The sequence below is a fragment of the Geotrypetes seraphini genome, chromosome 3 (genome assembly GCF_902459505.1).
Source record: "Geotrypetes seraphini chromosome 3, aGeoSer1.1, whole genome shotgun sequence".
In the NCBI taxonomy this organism is placed as follows: Eukaryota; Metazoa; Chordata; class Amphibia; order Gymnophiona; family Dermophiidae; genus Geotrypetes; species Geotrypetes seraphini.
This window is the reverse complement of record NC_047086.1, coordinates 321,521,617-321,544,209: the sequence shown is the minus strand read 5'-3', so window position 1 is coordinate 321,544,209 and position 22,593 is coordinate 321,521,617. Positions and strand designations below refer to the sequence as shown.

The window sequence follows — 22,593 nt, the reverse complement described above, 5'->3', positions numbered from 1 at the left end:
AATTCCCTCTCTTGTCCTCCTTGCCGCCCCATGCCCTCCCTTCCCACCACCCTACCTCTTCAAATCTTCCCCAGCACGAGCAGCTTCTCCATACTGCTGCTCACACTGGCTTTCCCTCTAACATCACTTCCTGGCCTCGCAACCCGGAAATGATTTTGGAGGGAGCCAGGCCAGAGCAACAGGCTACAGCAGCTGCTCGCACTGGTGAAAATTTTAAAGAGGTACGGGGGGCAGGGAGGGGAGGGCACAAGCAGGGGGGGCAGTGAGGTGCTGGCACCCCCACCAATAAGGTGCCAAGGGTGGTCCGCTTCCCCCTGCTCCCCCTTACTATGCCACTGAGCTTCAGTGCATTGCTGCTGGGGACTCACTGCCATAGATTTGTAAAAGGCGCCCTAAGAGATATTTGACTACAAATAGACTAGAAGCACCACTGGTTTCTCATCATTTCCATAACAGTCAGGTTTTTGGTTATTTTAAATGTTTTGTTATAGACTATGGGGATCCTAAGAAGAGAGGAGGGGTTTGCAACTTACAATTGCTTTGCCTAGTACCACAGTAGATTTCTCACTTTAATTCTGTAGAATGGCACAATTTTTTCAATGTTAATAAAGTTCATTAGTTGAAGAAGGAAGTGCTAAAAAACAACCATGGCCACGTTTGCTAAGAACAGTGAGACCACCTTTTGAATTGAGCTGGCATCTTGTTAAGTATGTGGGCACTGCATATTTTTGTGTCTTGGCTTTAATTTTTGATATTGAAAATTTAAATTCATATTTTTCAGGCATTGCCCCGAACTTTCCTGATGCAGTCTTTTGAAACAATGGCCACTGTCAGAAGCGAGGAAATTATTTAACCTTTATATGACCACTCTTAATATTTTTAAGTTGTCTACTTGTGAAACCTTACTCACGTATGCTGATGACATTTTTATCCTGATAGAAATAGATCCGGATACTACTGATTTAGTGCCTAAAGGAAATCTTTGTATCTCAAAACTTCTAATGTGGCCCAGTCTGTTCGGATGAAATTAAATGCGGCTAAGATGAAACTGCTGTGGCTCGGCCCAAAATTGGATTGTCTCCCTAGTTCTATAGTACTGACTTCTGGATCCTCCCTATAAATTGAGTTTTCTGCTAAGATCCTAGGAGTCCTCCTCGACTCCTCACTTCAAGGATCAAATCAACTTACGCATGCTGAGGAAGGTCAGACACCTTTTTCATTAAAAAACATTTTTCCATCTTGGTTCAGTCGATTATTGTATCTTACCTTGACTATTGCAATACCCTTTACCTCACTATTACAAAAACCTGTCTTTCTAGACTATAATTGGTCCAGAATACAGCTGCTAGACTGATTTTCGTGAAATGCAAGTTTGATCATGTGATCCCACTGCTTTATAATCTCCACTGGCTCCCTGTATATTTTAGAATCCAGTTTAAATGTGCCTGTGTCACTTTTAAGATCCTCTGTGGTATTTTTACTCCCCTAGTTCCTTTATCTTGGAACTCATAGATTCTCTTTTGCAAGGGGTGATCAACAATTCAAGCTGTTCTGTCCATCTAGTAAAGGTATTAAAAGAATCAAGACTCTTGGTCAATCTCTGTCTTTTAAGTTTACTCGACTTTGTAACGACCTTCTACTTCGCTTAAGAAGTTCTGGTTCCCTTCCCTTTTTTCCTAAGTCTCTGAAAACCATTCTGTTTACTAAACATTCTAGAAATAAATCTTTCTTGATAATTCTCTATATACCCTTATTGGCCTAACTTAATCATTGTAAATCAAGTCGAGCTTTCCTGGATTGAAGTCTGGGTATACAAAACCAAGCATTAGATTAGATTAGAATCACAAATAAGTTTTCCTTTGAAACTAATTTTAATAAATTGTAAAGTTTAAAAGTTTGGAAAGTTTACTGCCCATGATTGAAATTTATATTTTAGTATTTATAGCCTAAATGGTTCACATTTAGGTACTCAAGCATTTTTCCCTATCTGTCCCCGTGGGCTCACACTCTATCTAATGTACCTGGGGCAATGGGGGATTAAGTGACTTGCCCAGGGCCACAAGGAGCAGCATGGGATTTGAACCCAAAACCTCAGGGTGCAGAGACTGTAGCTCTAACCACTGCACCACTTAGATTTTATGTATTTATTTATTCAATTTTCTATACCATTCTCTCAAGGTAGCTCAGAAGAGTTTACATGAATTTATTCAGGTACTCAAGCGGGCTCACACTGATTAGGTGCCCAGGGTCACAAGGAGCAGCCTGGGTTTGAACCCACAACCCCAGGGTGCTGAAGCTGTATTTTTAACCACTGCACCGCACACTCTCCCTTATATGCTATCCAGAAATTTCTGAGACTTTTTTCTTCCCTATTCATAATTGTTTGAATAAATGAACGACTGTCAGATTTTGCACTCGTTATATAACGTTTCAGGACTAGTACTGTTATTTTGTCGGGCAAACTAGATGGGCCATTTTGGTCATTACTTGCCATTATTTACTATGTTATTATGTAAGATCGATGCCAAAGGCATCCTCAGTGGTAAAAGTTTAGAACTGCTGCTCTTGTTGGATGATGTCATTGAAAGTCATTGTATGTTTGTAAGAAAAGGATACAGACGTTTATGGAGGTACCACAAAACATACGTAACACTTGCTTATTGCATGTTTAAGTTAGAAAATAAAAATCTTTCACTAAATCCATTCATTTTCAGTCAGCTAATGAGAGTCTAGCCTTAGCTGGAAAGGGTAAAGAAGACTGAGGAAGGCAAGGGCAAACCACCCCATTAATAGTCTGTCAAGAAACCATCATGTAAATGGCAGCCCCCATAAGTCGTCTATAACTAAGTATTTGAGCACAGAGGAATTATCTTTACTTTTCTTATGAGACTTTTTTTAAATATGTATTTTAGACCAAGTTTCACAAAAAATGAATGTGGTTTTTTTTTTACCCTTCCTAATGTTGTTCTTCCCTAAATGTTGTTTTTTTAAAAAATTTTTTATTTTAAACAAATGTAGTTTATCCTTGTATTCCTTATGTATTTTTAATCATCTATGGATATGTTTGTATGTTTATTGTTTAAATGGTTTTATTTATTTTCCCGAATTTATTTTTGTTATACGCATTGAAAATATTTGATATTGCGTTTAAATCAAAATCTCAATAAACTTGAAACTATTAGAATAGGTTTGCTTGAAGGTTCATGTTCAAGGTCATCTAATTATACAGAAGCAACAGATTGCTGTTCAATTCCACACATGAAAGCATGATAAACTGTACATTCAGAACAAAGAACACAGTTACACTATACTCAAGACTGCTAAGTTTAGACATACACTAATGCTATACAGTGTCAACATACCTCTTCAAGAGGTATATCAAGGCTACCCATGTGGACTTTGTTGTTTGTCCTGTGGGTTACAAAGACATGCTTGACCGTCGGACAGTTCTTCACGGCTTCATCTACAATCCGCTTCAGCTGTATGACTTGCCCTCCTCTGACTCCCTGGTTCTGGGTGATGATGGCTTTGCATTTAGCTAACAGGCAATGGGGAGGCAAATTAGTGACATTTTCACTATCTATACAAAAAACATATGCAACCATACTAAATGGGCCCTAAAAGAGACTAGACTCATGCGAATTTACACCACGTCGATATTTAAACGTCTCTTTCATAGAATTGTTAATCAATGCGATGGATGTGCTTGTTTTTGAGTGCATCTGCACTCGTTCCCTTTTTTTCAATTTAATTTCTGTCAGCGCTGAAAATCCGTGCGCAAGATAAGAAGATCCAAACGGTAACAAAGTCTTGATTGCTTTGTTGCGCAAGTTTGGATAACTACTGCATAAAAACTAAAATTACTGGCCATTAGTTTTCAAAGACCAATCACGTCAAAGAATGCTGCTTGTCTGGGCAGTTGTATCCTTACGCACACAGACGCTCGTAACATTGTCAGACTTGCGTACATGACATATGTGTCATCTATTCTAGTGTATACTTATGAAGGGAATGTTTAAAAATAAAGCAATTCTGGAATCTCTCGTGGCACACCCGGAATCTCTTCAGGACACACCACTGTACCATGGCACACAGTTTCAGAGGCACTGCTTTGCAGCAAGATGCTGAAGGAAATGTTGCTTCTTGTTCTCAGCATTACACTAAACCCAGTCCCTAACATAGCTTGCTGTACTGCAATTCCAAATTTGCTGCACTAGGTCTGAATCAAATCTGAGGCACAGGAAATTTTTCCCCATCTCCATGTGCAGACACCAATCCATATTTACCCAAGAGATCCTTACAAACTTCTTCCCCTCCCCCTATCATCGCCACCACCAATTTATTTTGCTCTGAACATATGATAAATTAAAATGTCATAGTTCACTTCAAGAAAGTTATCTAAACCTCTTTTAAATCTTGCTGCGTTTGTTGCCTTGACCATGTCCTCTGACGACAGATTCTATAGCTTAAATTGGCTGGGTGAGAATATATTGGGGGTCAATATTCATCTGGAAAGAGTGCCGCCAGAGCTCCCAGCAGCCGTTTTCAATGCAACGGCTGCACGGGCAGGAGCAAAGGGGGATGTTCCTGTCCTCAACTTATCGCTGGATCACAATGGTTTGTAAAGACAGACTTAGGTATTGCTAGGCACCATAGAGGTAGATGCATGTACATTAGGCCAGGTTTTATCTGGCCTAATTTACTGGTGTCTATTTCACACACCTAGAAATTCCTAAATTTATCATGCATATTCTCTGCCCCTAACCATGCCTATACAGGTAGGTGCTGTTAGACATCACTAGCTGCTTTGACTTAGATCATTTATTATTCTATTGTCCATTTATTATGAATTTCTGGAAATCAATTTGGGACCAAATTAATTGTTTATTAGACAATCCAGTGGCATTATCATATGATGCTGTGCTGTTTGGTATGGCAATGAGAGCAAAAAGTCAGATTTCTACAAACAATAATAAATTATTACTCATAATGACTGGTGTTGCCATTCAACAAATTACATATAATTGGAAAGATTGGAGTAGATTAAATTATAATTTCTGGTGGAATTCTTTATGTCGTTTATAAAATGGAGAGATTTATTGCAATACAGTGGGGATGTTTCAGGAAATTTCAAGATGTGTGGGAGCCATTAACAAAATATTGTACTGTTTAGATGAAATTGTTTCCCTTAAATTTACAAATTCAATAGTGAGGGGGGAAGGGGGGGTTATTTTACTATTACATATTCTATAAGATATTTGATTATATGGTAGGAAAGGGTGGGAAGGGGGGGTGATAAGAGTTTATGTTTTGAACCAATGATGATTATTAAGTGATGTATTTATTGTTAATTTGTTTGAACATATGTCACACTTATTGTAAGTTTGAAAATAAATAAAGAATTTAAAAAAAAAGAAAGAGGTTGATAGGCATTTGTTTTTTGACTTGCTGAAAACTGACGCAGTCAATTACCATGCCAATTAAAAAAAAAAAGTTGTGTGCGTTTTTATAGAGTCTGGCCTGAGGGCCACCAAAAGATATCAAGCTTACACATCCTGCTAATTTTATAAACTGCCTTGACCTGCTTGTTGAGACTGGGTATTAAATATTAAAAATTCAATGCTAATACCGATTCTACGGTCAACAACAAACAAAGAATCCAACAGAACTGCAGTGAGAAATCGAGTCGAAAAACAAAAGCAAAAACTGCAGTGGTGATGTACAAGATGCCAAGTCTTTAATGGACAATCGTAAGAAATAAATATCGATATTGTCATAAAACAGTTTGTATCCAAAAGGATTGATGAACCCGGACCCAACACGGTCCGTGTTTCGAAGAAACACTCCTTCCTCAGGGGTCCTAAGTTGTATCATATACAAAATACCTGATGGATAACAACTGGAATCAGCGGTAAACAGCCGAGCAGACTGTGAGAGCTCCTACGCAGTGTAGGACAAAAGCGGAAGTTTTAATATTGATTCTACAATACTTCAAGAAGGATATACACTTCTCCCTCCGAATTCGTGGTTTCAGTATCCACAGGTTTTTTTTTTTGGGGGGGGTTGGTTTTTAATTTTTGGGGCTATTTTTAAGCCCTTTCAGACTCCCCGGAACCTTACCTGGTGGTCCAGTGGGCTTTCGGGGCAGGAGCAATCTTCCTACGCTCCTGCCCCATGCAGATCACTCATAGGAAATGGCTGCCGTGAGCTCCTGTAGTCTCTCAAGACTATGACAGGAGCTCATGGCAGCCATTTCCTATGAGTGATCTGCACGGGGCAGGAGCATAAGAAGATCGCTCCTGCCCCGAAAGCCCACTGGACCACTAGGTAAGGTTCCGGGGAGTCTGAGAGGGCTTAAGGTATGGTCCGGGATTCTGGGGGAAGGCGGGGGGTGGGTCAGAATTGGCCTGAATATTATTCGTGATTTATTAATTTCTTGGGCCGGCTCTGCCCCTAACCCCCCGTGAATATTGAGGGAGAAGTGTATTTTAAAAACTCACTTTATTTTGGATTGTCAACAGTGGCAAATTCCATAAATGAGACACCCGAGGAACACACTTAAGAGACTGTTGCAGTTCCTACATCAAGTGGGCAAGATTGAAATTAACGCATTTACAGGATTTGAAGAGCATTTCAGCCAACTGTTTGAGGGATGCGCATTGGAGACCACTGCTCTACCGTATAGCGAAACTAGAAAAGGTACAGAGAAGGGTGACCAAAATGCTAAAGAGAAAGGGGCCCTTTGTTTCTTGCAGGACTTTTATCATGTCTAACTCTATGCCATCCTTAACATACAGCGTAAGCCTATTGTTTAAATATAGTTTGTACCCTGATATCATAGTTTCCCATTGGTTGTACTCTTTTCACTACATATCCAAGGCACCTATTTATTACCTCTATATCTTCATCCAGTACTATGCATTCTAACTCTCCCCTTTTTTTTTTAGACCTCTGGTATTCACAAAGACAATTTAAAATATACATATTTTTAATTTTCAACCTGTTTGGCAGTTGATGGGGTACTCTAGAATCATTGGGGTACTTTAGAATCATTTGGGGTACTCTAGAATCACGATGGGGTACTCTAGAATCATGATGGGGTACTCTAGAATCATTTATCATGATGGGGTACTTTAGAATCATTTGGGGTACTCTAGAATCATTTATCTCTGGTTTTCATTTAAATTTACCTGGGCTGTTTCAGCCTTTACCACTACCTCCCCATTCATCAAAATCACTTGCCCCACCCCCTACCCCAAGATTTAGGGCTCATTTTACTAAGCTGCGGTAGCATTTTTAGCACACGCTAACCCCCGTGCTATGCGTAAAAAGTAACGCCAGCTCAATGGAGGCGTTAGCGTCTAGCGCACGTTAAAACCGCTAGCACAGCTTAGTAAAAGGAGCCCTTAGTTTAAAAGCTGTTCTCTCCCCTTTACAAACGTTAGTGCCACAGAGGCTTGATTCTACTCTGCTTATCGGAGCTTATCCTTTTAAAATAGGTTCCCCCTTTCCTAAAACAAATCTATAGATCTCTTCTCTGCACTATCTTCTCATCCATACATTGAGACTGTACAGCTCTGCTGGTCCTCTAAGATACTTTTGTATAAATTGGGAGCATTTTTCACAGTGTTACCCTCATGGTTCTAAATTTCAGCCTTCTACCTAAAAGCCTAAACCGCCATCCCACTCCTTCCTAAATCACATGCACACTGGCTCTTCCCTCTATACTTCTACTCCCTTCTGTCCACCCGTACGACTTCTGTTTCCTGCCTGCTTTTGGTGGGGAAAGGATGTGAACATTGGAACAGAAAAATAAGCAGAACCACCAGAAAGGTGAAAGCCCATTAAAACTGCAAATTGGACATTTCTTTGGGCCTTACTACATTATTGTATTTTCCCTTTTTGTTCCCCTGGATGTTGGTTATTTGTATAATAAGAACATAAGACTAGACTTACTGGGTCAGACCAATGGTCCATCAAGCCCAGTAGCTCGTCCTCACAGTGGCCAATCCAGGTCACTAGTACCTGGCAAAAACCCAAATAGTGGCAACATTCCATTCTACCGATCCAGTGCAAGCAGTGGCTTCCCCCATGTCTGTTTTAATAATAGACTATGGACATTTCCTCCAGGAAATTGTCCAACCAGCTACATTAATCGCTCTTACCAAAACCTCTAGCAACCTCTGCATGAAAAAATATGTCCACCTATTGGTTTTAATAGTATTTCCCTGTAACTTCAAGTGTTCCAAAGTCTTTATAACTTTTGACAGAGCAAAATATCGATCTTCTTGTACCTGTTCTACACCACTCAGGATTTTGTAGACTTCAATCGTATCTCCCCTCAGCCATCTTTTTTCCAAGCTGAAGAGCCCTAAACTTTTTAGTCTTTCCTCATACGAGAGGAGTTCCATCTCCTTTATCATCTTGGTCACTCTTCTTTGAACCTTTTCTAGTGAGATAAGGCGACCAGAACTGAATGCAATACTCCAGGTTAGGTCGCACCATGGAGTGATACAGAGGCATTACAACATCCTTAGTCTTGTAAAACCATCCCTTTTTTAATAATTCCTAGCATTTTGTTTGCTTTTTTGGCCGCCGCCACACATTGGGCAGAAGGTTTCATCGGACTGTCTACAATAACACCCAGAGCTTTTTCTTGGGCGCTAACCCCCAAAGTGGACGCTAGCATCTGGTAACTATGATTTGGGTTATTCTTCCCAATGTGCATTTATTTTAAGCTTCATACGTCATGAATTAAGGTCCATGACCCCGATTCTATAAATGATACATAAAGTTAGGCGCCTAGAACGTCCTATCCAATCTAAGTGCCTAAACTTAATTGCTTAAAGGCTTAATTGGTGCCAAGAATTGGCAAGTAACAACATGTAATTGGCATTAATTGCACTTAATTGGATGGTAGGAACAAGAGGGCATTCGGAAAAGTTGAAAGGGGACAGATTCAAAACAAATATTAGGAAGTTCTTCTTTACCCAACGTGTGGTGGACACCTGGAATGCGCTTCCAGAGGGCATAATAGGGCAAAGTACGGTACTGGGGTTCAAGAAAGGATTGGATAATTTCCTGCTGGAAAAGGGGATAGAGGGGTATAGATAGAGGATTACTGCACAGGTCCTGGACCTGTTGGGCCGCCGCGTGAGCGGACTGCTGGGCACGATGGATCTCAGGTCTGACCCAGCGGAGGCATTTCTTATGTTCTTATGTTCTTACAACTTTGAGGAAGGAGTTTAGTCCAAAGTGCCTACCAGACATTAGGCATGCTTTGGGGGCAGATCGTGGGCAAGTTTTTCATGTAGGTGCCTGTTTTGGACTTAGGTGTACTCATTGAGGTCAAGCAAACCCCAGAATAAATAGGGTACACCTAAGCGCAATTCGGTAAAGTGTGCCTAACTTTTATAGAATCATATTTAGCACTGCGCTACTCGGAATTTATAGAATTTCACCGCAATTGCCTATTCTCCATGGAGATGTACAATTAGGAATACCCCCATCTCCAGATACGAGGTAAAAGAGATTAACTCCTTCATATAATAAAAGATATCAACTCAAATACTCACCATCATTGATTCTTCCCACTAAAGACGTTGCACTAAACCCAGCAAATACAACAGTATGAACTGCACCAATTCTGGCACAGGCCAGCATGGCAGCCACGGCCAACGGAGAAACAGACATGTAGATGGCCACCCTGTCACCTTTCTGCACTCCATATTTCTTCAACGTGTTAGCAAGGCGGCACGTTGTCTCCAGAAGTTCTCTGTAACATAGAAAAGGATATACGTGTTGATTTATATTGAATTGCTTGAAATGGAATCTTAAATTTCAGTTGATGATATTTACAAAGTTTACCTCTATTTCAATAAACGCACACACACATTACCTTTATTTTCAAGGAAACTATAATATTCTTGCACAAATGTCAAAATTTCTCTTTAAAGGGCAAGATGTATCAAAAAAATGCAAGAGACTACGAATAATAATGAAATGGGAATAGGATGATCAAAATGGATTTAATATGTAAGAAGAGACAAACCACATTATTTGCTAAATAGCAGAGAAGGGGTACCAAAGGAAATTGCTAAAACAACCAGTACAATTGGGATTGGTAAAGGGTGAGATAATAGAAAAAAAAAATAAAGAGTGCAATAAAGGAAGATAAAAGTGATGTAAAAGAGGCCAGAAACAGAGTGAAAGGAAAGGCCAGAGACAGACCATGGGATAACAGAGATGACACTTGATCTCCTGGCCTACATGGAGGTAGATACACAAGAAGGACTACCTAAGGTAGATACACAGAAGAAGGAAGAACTACCTAAGAAAACTTGACACTATTATTATAAAGAAAGTCAACAAGGCCATAATTGGCATAATGATATCATTTGTGGATAGCACAGAAATAGATCATTTACAATATTGTGTAGCAAAAAGTACTACCTAGACAGTCCTATGAACAAGGGATACAAGGCCAGAAGAAAAAAATGTATAGAAGAAAAAATAAAATCACATAATAGCAGAATAATAGAATGTTGGAAACACTATCAAGACCATAAACATTTTGGCCATTCCAGTAGTCTGATACAAAGTTGGAATTATAGACTGGACCGAACTAGAACTGGATAACCTGGACCAGAAAACTCAAGAGCCCTATGACAATGTACCATGCTTTGCACTCCTGAAGTAACACTGAATACCTATATATATATATATATGACAAAACAATTGGCAGTCGGGGACTTCTCCGAGTTAGACAGACTATTAAGGAGGAAAACAAGGGGCCGAACAATCACATCAGGACCAGCAATGAGAAAACAAATGAAGTTTACGGGGAAAGCATCATTATGGAAAATGAGAACAGTTAGCATTGACTGTGCAGGATCGATCTGTATTAATCTGGCTTGTTTAGTATTACAGTAAAAACTGATTCAACTTTAAACTTAAAAAGCTGAGTCACTAAAAAGAGAATCAAATTGAAAAATTTCTCTGTAAGCGCTTAGAATCAGTGATTTCTCGATGCAAGCTAATGTAATTTGGAGGGAGGAGTCAGCAAGCTAAAAGCGTGAATAATTGAAACTGCGATTGCTGAAACTGTGAATATGGAGGGAGAAGTGTGTTTTTCTAACTTTCCTGTATACAGACACTGGTTTGGACCTTTTTGAGATGTGAACCAAGTTCTCTGTGGAGGTGTTTTTTTTTTTATGCCAGTGATAAGATTGAAGGCAGCTAGAAGTTTCTGTATTTATGTTGACACTTAGGGCTCCTTTTACTAAGCTGCGTTAGGGCTTTAACGCGCGGAATAGCACGCGCTAGACCTTAACGCCAGCATTGAGCTGGTGTTAGTTCTAGCCATGTAGCGCCCGGTGTAGCACACACTAACTTCCTGTATGCGCTAAAATCGCTAACGCACCTTGGTAAAAGGAGTCCTTAAGTTTGAGGCTTTTTTCTCCACGTTTGTGACTGCTAGACTCTGTAGGTTCCTTCCATTGTCTGGCTTGGAAACAATTGACGTTTCAAGTTTATTATGACGTAATATACCACTTTAAGTATCAAAGCAGTTTACATCTTACCGAATTATAAAAATTAATTAAAAGTCAAGGTAATGGACAACCTAACTAAAAGCAACTATTAGCCCTTTCAGGACCAAGGGACATATTTGTCCCATAACTTTAAAATCCTATAAATTTTGATTGGGATAGTCTACAGTTCTAAATTTGATATGTACGGATTCCATATGATACTGCCTTTATGTAAACAAACTGGTTCCGACATTCATTCATTAGCGTCGTTGCCAGATTGACGAGAAGATTCACTTGCCACACTGTCCATAAGCCAGAAGTTTGATTTTTTTTTTTTAAATAATGATATTTCACAAAAAAAATCAATTTTTTTGGCATCTGCAAGCCCTTTTTACCATAAAAATGTCGTCAAAACCACAAAAATTGGCCTACGATCCTTATGGTCTTGAAAGGGTTAAACAAAACCTTGAAACAAAAGGTAAAAGGGTAAGGACACAATAATAAAAGGAAAGGTACAGGAAAAAAACGTCAGGGAAGTGGGGTTATCTGAAATGAACCTTTCTTTTCTTCTACATCTCAGAAGAGTTTTTAAAGAGAAAAGTTTTACTCTCTCTTCTACGAAACCGCGCTAGTGGTTTTTAGCGCAGAGAGCCACGCTGAATGGCCCGCGCTGCTCCCGGCTCTCACAGGAACTCAATGAGCGTCGGGAGCAGCGCGGGCCATTCAGCGCGGCTCTCTGCGCTAAAAAAATGCTAGCGCGTTTTCGTAGAAGAGGGGATTACGGTTGGATTTAAACTTATTCCAATTAGTTTCCTGTCGTAGGGTTATGGGAAGGGCGTTCCATAGTGTTGGTGCAACTACCGAATAAATGGTTTTACGTGTTGTTTCATAGAACGACTGCCGAACAGAAGGGATAGTAAGATGTTGTTGTGATGAATGCAGTGACCTTGAGGTTTTGTACAGAATCAAAAGTCTGTCGATAAACATGGGGGAGTGATTGGCTTGAACTTTAAACGCAAGAAAAAGACTTTTAAAGGAAATTCTATGAGTGATGGCTAACCAATGAGCTTTTTTAAGGAGAGGGGATACATCGGCAAATTTTTCCACGTTACAGTTATTTTTTATGGCTGTGTTTTGACTTATAACTGTGACATTAGTTTTGCATATACCATGACAGTAATCAACCTCACTTCCAAACAAGAGTATGTTGACTATAATCTAATCTCTCAAATTTACTAATGCTTGCCGTATTGCTTGCATCAAAGACAGCTTTCCCCTGGAGTTCATAAAATGTAATGAGTTCAGGCAACTTAAGAAGGCGTATTTAGAAATTGCTTTGAATCAATCCTGAGGCACCCAGCATGATGGGAAGCATTTGTGTATCTTTCTGCTAAAATTTTCTTGGTTTCATAATGCACCGCTTGGTGCTTGAGCATCTTCCTTCTCTCCAGGAGAAGGAATCTATAATAATAAAACCCTAGAGCGCGCATGTGCTGTCGAAAGTCCGTGAGTCCTGGTGGCATGAGGTGTGCTTCTGTGCCAGTCCTCACGGCGCCTGCGCTAGCTGGAGGCGCATGTGCCAGCGACTCCTCCCTCCCGCTGCCGGTTCTCTTCAAAGCGGCCTGCTGAGGTTCACCAGCCGCTGTAGCAAACCTTGCAGGCTGCTGTCCACCTTCCCGATGCAATGCAAGAAACAAAAGGATCAGTGAAGAAAACTATAAGAAAAAAAAGCAAATCCATATAGGCGAAGGCGGGACGGAGGCTGCGATCGGCAGCGGCTGCTGCTACTCCTCCAGCAACCTAGCACCTCTTCGCCGGCCCCGGCTGGCAGCCCCCTCCGCCCTGTGCTCTCTGCTCCGGTGGCCTGCGCAGGAGAAGGAGCGGATGAAGCAAGATCACAGCATGAGGGAGACCGTGCAAAGGGAAATGCAAGGGGGTTGAAAAAGTGAAAGGTGGGACGGGAAGGGGATAGGGAGGGGAAGGGGATAGGGAGGGGAAGGGGATAGGGAGGGGGAGGGGGAGGAAGCCAAAAATGAAAAAAAAACAAAAAACTTTATACAGGAAGAGGAGTCTCTAGCACCCGTTAATGTAACGGGCTTAAAGACTAGTATGAAAATAACTTGAAGTCCCTTCCACTCTGTTCTACAGGCTGTGACATACATCCTAGAAAAAGAAAGTCAAATAACTTCTGTTTATTATCTGATTTGGAAAAGCATGAAAGGAATTTAGCCATCTCCATTTCATACTGAAGCATTAACATCCTGAACAATGTGGCCACTGACAGACTGTGTATGAATAGATTCCTAAGTGTAGACAATAGGCTTCTTTTATGTTTAGAAATGGGCAAACAACATACAGATTAACCATGAAGTCCGTCTTTTTTTTTTTTTTATAAATGGTATAAATAGATCTTATTAGACTCTCCTAATAATATGCTTATCAATAGACTGGAGATACATGGTATGAATCAGTCACCTGGTTTGCCCATCTAGCTCGCCCATCCGCAGTAGCCATTATCTCTTCCTCTCTCTGAGAGATCCCACGTGCCTATCCCAGGCCCTCTTGAATTCAGACACAGTCTCTGTTTCCACCACCTCTACCAGGAGACTGTTCCACGTATCTACCACCCTTTCTGTAAAAAAGTATTTCCTCAGATTACTCCGGAGCCTATCACCTCTTAACTTCATCCTATGCTCTCTCATTGCAGAGTTTCCTTTCAAATGAAAGAGACTCGACTCATGCGCATTTACATTACTTAGGTATTTAAACAACTCTATCATATCTCCTCTCTCCCGCCTTTCCTATAAAGTAAACAGATTGAGATCTTTAAGACTCATATTGTTCCCAGTATTAACATTTTGATTTGCATTCGTACTCCCAGATACATTCTATAAGAGACAACTGAACACTGTAAACTATGTCCAGTAAATTCCTGATCTCGATTGTATCTGCATGTTAACATTATACTGTGTAGATGTGAATCGCTTGTTTACTTTTTCAAAAAATACTAGGACTAGGGGGCATGTGATGAAGCTACTAAGTAGTAGATTTAAAACAAACTGGAAAAAATATTCCTTCATACAAATTGTAATTAAACTCTGGAATTCGTTTCTGGAGAATGTTGTGAAATCAGTTAGCTTAGCGGGATTTAAAAAAGGTTTAGATCAGTGTTTCTCAACTCGGCCCTGAAGTACCCCCTTGCCAGTCAGGTTTTCAGGATATCCACATTGAATTTGCATAAACTTGATTTGCATACATTGCCTCCATTATATGCAAATTTCTTTCATGCATATTCATTGTGGATATCTTGAAAACCTGACTGGCAAAGGGGCACTCCAGGACTGAGTTGAGAAACACTGGTTTAGATAATTTCCTAAAAGAGAAGTCCATAGGCCATTATTGAATTAGCTTGGGGAAATCCACTGCTTATTCTTAGGATAAGCAGCATAAAGTCTGTTTTACTACTTGGGATCTAGCTAGGTATTTGGGACCTAGGTTGGCCACTTTTGGAAGCAGGATACACTGGGCTTGAGGGACCTTCGGTCTGACCTAGTATGGCAATTCTTATGTCTTATTTAACTGGCAGCAATCAGTATTTGTTTAACTCTGACCCGGATATTCAGTGCCAGAAGGTGGTACTGGCAGCCTGTGAAACCTTCACACTTTTGTCGGCCCTATAAGCCATTTATGACTTGTCTCTTGTGGGCAGCAAGACGAGAAAAAGAGTGTTTCAACGCAGGCCCTAACTAGGGCTTTGGAACTGCCTGGCCGTTGAAAATTGGTGAAGGAAGTTTGTTTTTTGGAAACATCCTCAAACATTTTTGAGACACCATGATTGAGACATTTAAATACATCACAGGACGTATCGAGGTGGAAGATGATATCTTCTTTCTCAAAGGACCCTCGGCCACAAGAGGGCATCCGCTCAAACTCAGGGGCAGGAAATTTCATGGCGACATCAGGAAGTATTTCTTCACAGAAAGAGTGGTTGACCGTTGGAATAAGCTTCCGGTGCAGGTGATCGAGGCCAGCAGCGTGTTGGACTTTAAGAATAAATGGGATGCCTATGTGGGATCCCTACGAGGGTTGATCTGAAGAATTGGTCACTAGGTATAGACTTAAGAGGATGGGTCAGTAGAGTGGGCAGACTTGATGGGCTATAGCCCTTTTCTGCCGTCATCTTTCTATGTTTCTATGTTTCACCACCTCGTACAGTATTTTTGAATGCACCACTCGGTTTCCTGATGCAGGATTGAAACGGGCTACATCGGAACCCTTCGTTAAGATAAGTTCTTTGCTTATGAATTTTTAGCAGTATAAGAATAATTTGACTGCTTTTTCAGCAAATTGGATTTTTCTATACCATTCAAGTATATGCAATGACTGGGTGATGAGGCGATATTCTTGGGGTTCGCCCCTTGTTTTCACCTCAGTGTCTCTGATTTAAAAATTATTATAGTTCAACTTACATAAGAAGTTTGATCATTGTAACAGAGGAGTGATTCTATACTACATTTTTGGACATACTCTTTTTAATCACTCGCATAGATAGAGTACCACAGATTTGGTTTTCCCCATTATTCGTTTTGACCTTTACCAGTTTGACACCTCAATGGAAAAATACCAAAACTTAGACTGATCAGCGAGAACTCCAGTGTTCTAGCAGCAATTGTTCTGTGTATTTTGTCAGTGAAAACATAAAAAGTGGCCTCTTTAAACACAGAGGCCACTGCATCCGCCTTCGACTCAAGCCATCCTGCACCAAAGGTACAAGGAACATAAATTCCTCAGGGCGGTTCTCTCAAGCACAAATGTTAATTTGTAGAGATGCAAATACACTGATATGTGTGCATCCTGCCAAAAGATTAATACTTTTGGGAGAGGATGCTGTCACATGCTGTATTCATGCCATTATAGAAGTTACTGGAAGAGCTCTTAAGAAAAACAAGCTTGGAGAACAAGTTTGAGTTGCTGTATCTCACTGCTACCTGTCCTAAATCCCTTCTTTCAACTCGCTGCTGTTTCTATTTGTGCCATGCAATCTCATTTTCATTTCATGCTCTTTGCTGACTGTCCTAACTCCCACCCACATCATCTCACTATCTTCTCATCTTCCCGTCTCTGTCCCCCTTGTTTTTTACATACTTTCTACACCACTTTTTTCGCAAAGCAAGTCAAAGCAGTGTACAGTCTAGATATCTCACTGCATTTCCTTCTATACTTCCTACTGCATATTTTCTTCCTCCCTCCCCCCGACCACTATTCCCTCTAATCCAGAAGTCTTCAATGCAAAGCCTGCGGGACAATGGCAGCCCCTGAGGACCTCTTGGGCGGCTCCTACCATCATTCTGCTGAGGGATTTTTTGCATCTGCTTCCTTTCTCTGCACATCCGGAGATTACTCATACCTTTCCCCCAACCCCTGGTCCTGTAGATTTGTGACTCTTTGTCAAAGATTAAGGCAGGCCAACATTAGACAGCCCAGGGGCCTTCTCTTACCTTCTCCAACAGCAACGTCTTGTTGCCACGCAGACAGGACTGATGAAAGGAAAGTTTCAGGACTGCCTGCTCTCAGTCTGCATTAATCGCTCAGGAAGACCACGTGTTTACAGGGGGGAGGTAGGAAATACTGCCAAACCCATGGGAGAACAAGAGGAAGGGAGAAGAGGTGCGAGAATGAAATGCTGGCTCAAATTCTTGCTCGGGGGAGGGGGTTATAATGCATGTTGTCATGTGAAGATTTTTATTCTGGTACCATGTTAAGTATTTTTTTTCTCCTTCTAATAAAAGATGTATCAATACACACTTTTGGTTTTATTACAGGTTGGGGACCAAGAGTGAGTCAGCCAAGGAATGTGAAGTAGAGAGACTGATGGTACACATGTACAGGGTTTGTTAGAGAGTTGTGGTATAAGGCTTGGTATAGGTGTGCATTTCAGAGAGATGTAGGCTAGTGAGGATGGATGTCACTGACACACACTAGTCAGCAGTGTTGCAAACCCATGTGGGAAAATACTTGGTGGCTCTCCTTCAGCTCATTTGAATCCAAAATGGCCCCCGCTCAAAAATTAGTGAAGACTACTGCTCTAAGTTGAGCAGAGTCCTCCAACTGCATTGCTACAAGTGGTAAGTGGTTTTTAAATACTGTGCTTTCACTTGATAGGAACAGGCAGCGTTCCTGGAGTCCTGCAGAGCTTGCCTATCCCTCACTATTGAAAATGTGATAGTGAAACAGCCCTACCACCACCACTGGCAGGATAATAGGCGGAGGACTCCCACTCAGTTTAGAGGGAACAGCACTGCTAACAGCGGTGTAGCGAGGGTAGGAGGCATAAGGGTAGGAAGCACCACCCCCCACCCTGCTCCATCCTCTCCCTCACCGCTCCTTCTGCCCCTCCCTGATCCTTCCCACTCCCTACTCATGCTCTCCCTTCCCCCACGTATCCCCGTAAATCGCCAGTGCGAGTGGCTTCTCTCCAGCATGCCACTCCCGTCAGCATTGGGTTTCATATGATGTCACTTCCTGGACCCATGCTTCAGAAGTGATTCAGAGGGGAACCAGGCCAGCATGAGCATCAGGCAGGAGAGGTTGCTCACACTGGTGAAGGTATACAGGCGCCATACCTCTATCCCCCCCCCCCACCGGCTCCATCCTCTTCCCCACTGCTCCTTCTGCTCCTCCCCGATCCTTCCCGCTCCTCACTCATGCTCTCCCTTCCCCCATGTACCTCAGCGTAAGTGGCTTCTCTACAGCATGCCACTCGCGTCAATGTTGGGTTTCCATCTGACGTCACTTCCTGGACCCATGATTCAGAAGTGATTCAGAGGGGAACCAGGCCGGCGCGAGCAACAGGCAGGAGAAGTTGCTCATGCTGGTGTGGCGGGGCAGAGAGGTACCGGCAGCCGGGGCAGTCCACACCAAAGAATGAAACGTGGACAAATTTTTCCCCATCCCCACAGGAACTGAATTTCCCTAACCATCCCCGCAAATTTTGTCGCTGTCCCTGTCCCACTCCTGTAAGCTCTGCCTTAACCATACAAGGCCTCAAACACATGATTTTAAAGTGCATGAGGCTTGTGCAGATGAGGAAAGAGCTTTCAGAAATGGGGCAGGGACAGGAAAAGAACTTGCTGAGATGGGAAAATGAGGTCTCGAGGGGATGGGTAAAAATTTGTCCCCATCATTCTCTAGTCTGCACCCCCTGCCCCCTCTTTATTAAACCACTGCCTGCTACTTCCAGTGTTTTCTCTCCCTGCCAGGACTGACCCTACCATTGACTTTTGTTTTTATGCAAAGAGCTCTTCTTTACTGCCCCATCTTCAAGGTTTTATTAAAATTTGATTTAATCGCTTATCTAATGTTTAAGCGAGTTTACAATATTAAAAAAAGAGAGCATGAACATAATAAAAATGCCATTAACAATACCATTAATACTTACAAAAAGAAAACAATTACAAAGAAACATCAACTAATAATTAGCATATTAAAAAGGGATAAATGAGACAGACAGATGGGAGACAAAAGGAAATAGGATTAGAAATACAATTTGGATAGGAACGAAAGACAAATAAGGAAAAAAAAAAACAAAAGGAAAGGGCTCGTTGCTGCTTAATTCCTTAAGGGAGTTAAAAAGGATACTGTAATATTTAAATCAAATGTTAAAAGCTTCTTTAAATAAATGACTTATGCATCAAGCCCTGCAATTAGTCTCTGCACAAGGTCCTACATCCAGTGGCATCCCTGCTATACTAATTCATTCCTCCAGTCCATCTCCTTTCACACACCCCTGCACGTTCTCATTGCTACATGCATATGCTGGTGCTCATCCCTTCTTCTGTTGCTGGAGCATCCAAGTCTGTCCCTCCTCTCTCACGTCATTGCTTCATAATTTTCTCCCTATTAGAAATCAATGGCAGCAGTTCAAAATAAGAACTGACACTCTACCACTGTCTCTCCCTAGAAGAAGCTGTTTACCTCTTCTGGCTGCGCTATTAATTTAAGGCTGGAATCTAGAGTGCAGCCTAACAGGTGGAAACAATGGTTGAATTTCTTTTTTTTTACTTTACCTCCCCCCATCCCCCCCTTATCAAGCAGCGCTAGAGATTTTTAGCAAGGGCCGGCAAGGTAAGTGCTCCAACATTCATAGGAATTCTATAAGTATTGGAGCATTTACTGCACCGACTTGTGCTAAAAACCTCTAGGCACAGCTTGACTAAAAGAGTCCTTAATTTTTTTCATTGAACATTTTCATATTAAATTACAAACCAGTCAAGCGACATTACACCAAATAATAGGGGAGACACATTCCAATGGTAGTGTGCAATAACATATGAGGGGGATATGGTTCTATCGATGATCTGAAACAATGTCAAAACATAGAATTTCATTTCCGCAAATTAGCACTTAATGAAATAAGATAACACTGTTTTCAGCTACAGTAGCAAAATAACACTCAGAATTTAGGAAGTTGGGTTGGTTGGGCTGAGAACTTTTCAACACCCCCTCGTACCTTTACTATAAATTTCAGTGATGGGCACAATACAAAAACAAAAGGAAAGAGATAAGCACCCTGATTACCACAGCTTATAAATTGCATTCATCTGGAGTTAGGAATCATATTAGAGATACATTCGTCTCTTGGAAAGAAAAAAAAAAGGAGCAGACATCACCAATCCACTTTACTAGTGCATGGGACGAGCATTCAGACAGTCCAAAATGGTTTCCAGCATTCGATTTGATGTCCTATAACTACTCTGAATCTTTCCCCATCAGCGACGTAATAGAGGTTGGTAAGCCTGTCCAACTTTGAAGGCGAGTTTGCATGTTTTCATTTAGATAAGATAGATGGACGGGCTGCCAGCAATAGATAGCTGAGGATATTTTGCTGGTCAACTAGTTCTGCAGAGCCAGATACTGAAAAGTTCAACAGTGCTAGATGGTACGACTTTATAAGTCTTAGCAGAGAAATTTATTTATGCATTTATTTTAGAAATTTATTACTTGCTAACATTCAATAATTCTGTGCGAGTTACAATGTAAAATATACATAACTATTAGTTGAAAGTTTTTCCTTTTTTTTTCTCTCTCTCTCTGGAGGATTTGGAACTTGCCCCCAGTCAGCTTGAGGACTATGTTATGTACTATATCTTTCTATTTTGGTTAATTATATTCCAATACCTAATGAGAAATTGCGTTTATCATATTATATTTTGGTTTTTCTTTCAAAGTTTATGCTTTGTATTAACTTGAAAATTATAAATACATCAACACACTTAACCCCCCTTTTTTACAAAACTGTAGCACAGTTTTTAGTGCTGGCCACAGCGATAACAGCTTCAACGCTCTTAGAATTCCTATGAGCATGGGAGGTGGGGGGGACACAATACATAACTAAATTTACAATTAAATTATATTGATCGCTTTGGCAGCACATATACTATACCAGTGTTTTTCAACCTTTTTATACCTATGGACTGGCAGAAATAAAAAAATTATTTTGTGGACCGGCATCGGTCCATGGACCGGCGGTTGAAGAACACTGGGCTAAGTCGTGGGCCAGACCCCGCCTTCTCTACCCAATGTCCACCCCAGACCCCGCCCCCATAATAGTACTAATTGCACCTTGCACATCCCGTGCCTCAGCTGGAAGCCTTTCCTCTGACGTTGCAACGTCAGAGAGAAGGTTTCCGGTTCAGGCACAGGATGCCCGTAGGAGCCACTGCCCGTGGCTTTGTGCACTGAATCAGTTAGGAAGAGGGAGCTGGCTCGAAGATAACACCGCATCGATCGCACCGTGGACCGGCGATTGAAGAACACTGTTTTGGGCCTGATCCACATGCTGGCCCTGTGGACCGGTAGGAAATTTCTGTGGACCGGCACTGGTCCATGGACCGGTGGTTGAAGAACACTGTACTATACTATACTAAAATTACTTTTAGGAGAAATCTTTTAGGAGAAACATCTCTTGAACAACATGGTTTTAGTCAACTTCCTAAATTAGGGCAAGCTGGACGCGCTTTTTATTCCAACGGGCAATGCGTTCCACAATGTAACACCCTGTGCAGTCATCGGAGAATGACACAAACAGGACAGCTTCACATGTTTCAGCGACGGTACCTCTAAGCACATTTTATTTTCAGTGCAACGGGCAAGAAGAGCACTCAACCCTATTGGGTTTCCAGTGTTCAAAATCTTAAAAATCAAACACATCCCACACCATAGTCCAAAACGCTTCTAATCTTGGGCACTCCCAGAACGTGTGTTTAAAAAATCACCAACGTGACCACAAAGTCTCCAGCAATAATTAGAAGGAGAAGAGCACATGTGGTGACGTTGTTGGTGTTTTTTGAAGTGTAGTACAGGCGGTGCAGAATTTTGTACTGTGAATCTTGATGAAAAGTAGAAGTAGCTACCTTCCTGCAATTCAAAGTCACCTTACCCCAATCCTTGGGTTGCAGAGAAAATTGCAGCTCACGTCCCCACTGGCCCTAATTATTAATTATATTTCTTATAGACATGAAGAGGGTAACTTTAACAGGGTGCCAAGGTTCACTGTGCAAGGGCAGTGCCTACTGTCAGCCTTTATTAAAAAGATATACAGGTGTCTTTATAAAATACTAGCACAAAATCCTACAGAAATCAACTTAGAAACATAGAAAGATGACGGCAGAAAAGGGCCATAGCCCATCAAGTCTGCCCACTCTACTGACCTTAATTGTTTTAATGGTTCAGAGTCAGTCGCGCGCGAGACACCAGCGCGCTGACAATCGAGCGCTGACAAGAAAGAAGCGCGCCGCGGGAAAACTTAGTTTTAAAGAGCTCCGAAGTGTGGTGTGAGTGGGGAAACCCCCCCTACACACACACTTTACTGTATAGTGCTCACACTTCTGTTGGGGGGGAGGTTTGGGGGGTTGGAGCCCTCCATTATAGAGAAAATGGAACTTAGCACCCCCACCCCCCTCAACGGCAGCGCGAACACTATGCAGTAAAGTGGGGGGTTCCCCTCCCACACACCCCCCGTCGGAGCTCTTTAAAACTAAGTTTTCCCGCGGCGCGCTTCTTT

At 41.5% G+C, this 22,593-nt stretch overlaps 1 protein-coding gene and 1 long non-coding RNA gene across 3 annotated transcripts in view; both read right to left on the bottom strand.

Annotated features, from left to right (window-relative positions):
• Window positions 1–22,593, bottom strand: part of ACSS1 (acyl-CoA synthetase short chain family member 1) — a 134,815-nt gene that overhangs the window by 88,330 nt on the left and 23,892 nt on the right. For both annotated transcript variants that reach the window (XM_033936529.1, XM_033936528.1), the window contains exons 3-4: window positions 9,576–9,775; window positions 3,363–3,538 (exon numbers count right to left, since the gene is read on the bottom strand). In XM_033936529.1, coding sequence (XP_033792420.1) covers window positions 3,363–3,538; window positions 9,576–9,775 — 376 coding nt within the window. The remainder of the gene's footprint in view (window positions 1–3,362; window positions 3,539–9,575; window positions 9,776–22,593) is intronic.
• Window positions 11,857–18,291, bottom strand: LOC117356814. Its single transcript, XR_004538718.1, has 3 exons — window positions 18,282–18,291; window positions 17,507–17,509; window positions 11,857–11,996 (listed from the first exon to the last, which is right to left on the bottom strand). It is a non-coding gene; the product is annotated as an uncharacterized LOC117356814 (long non-coding RNA).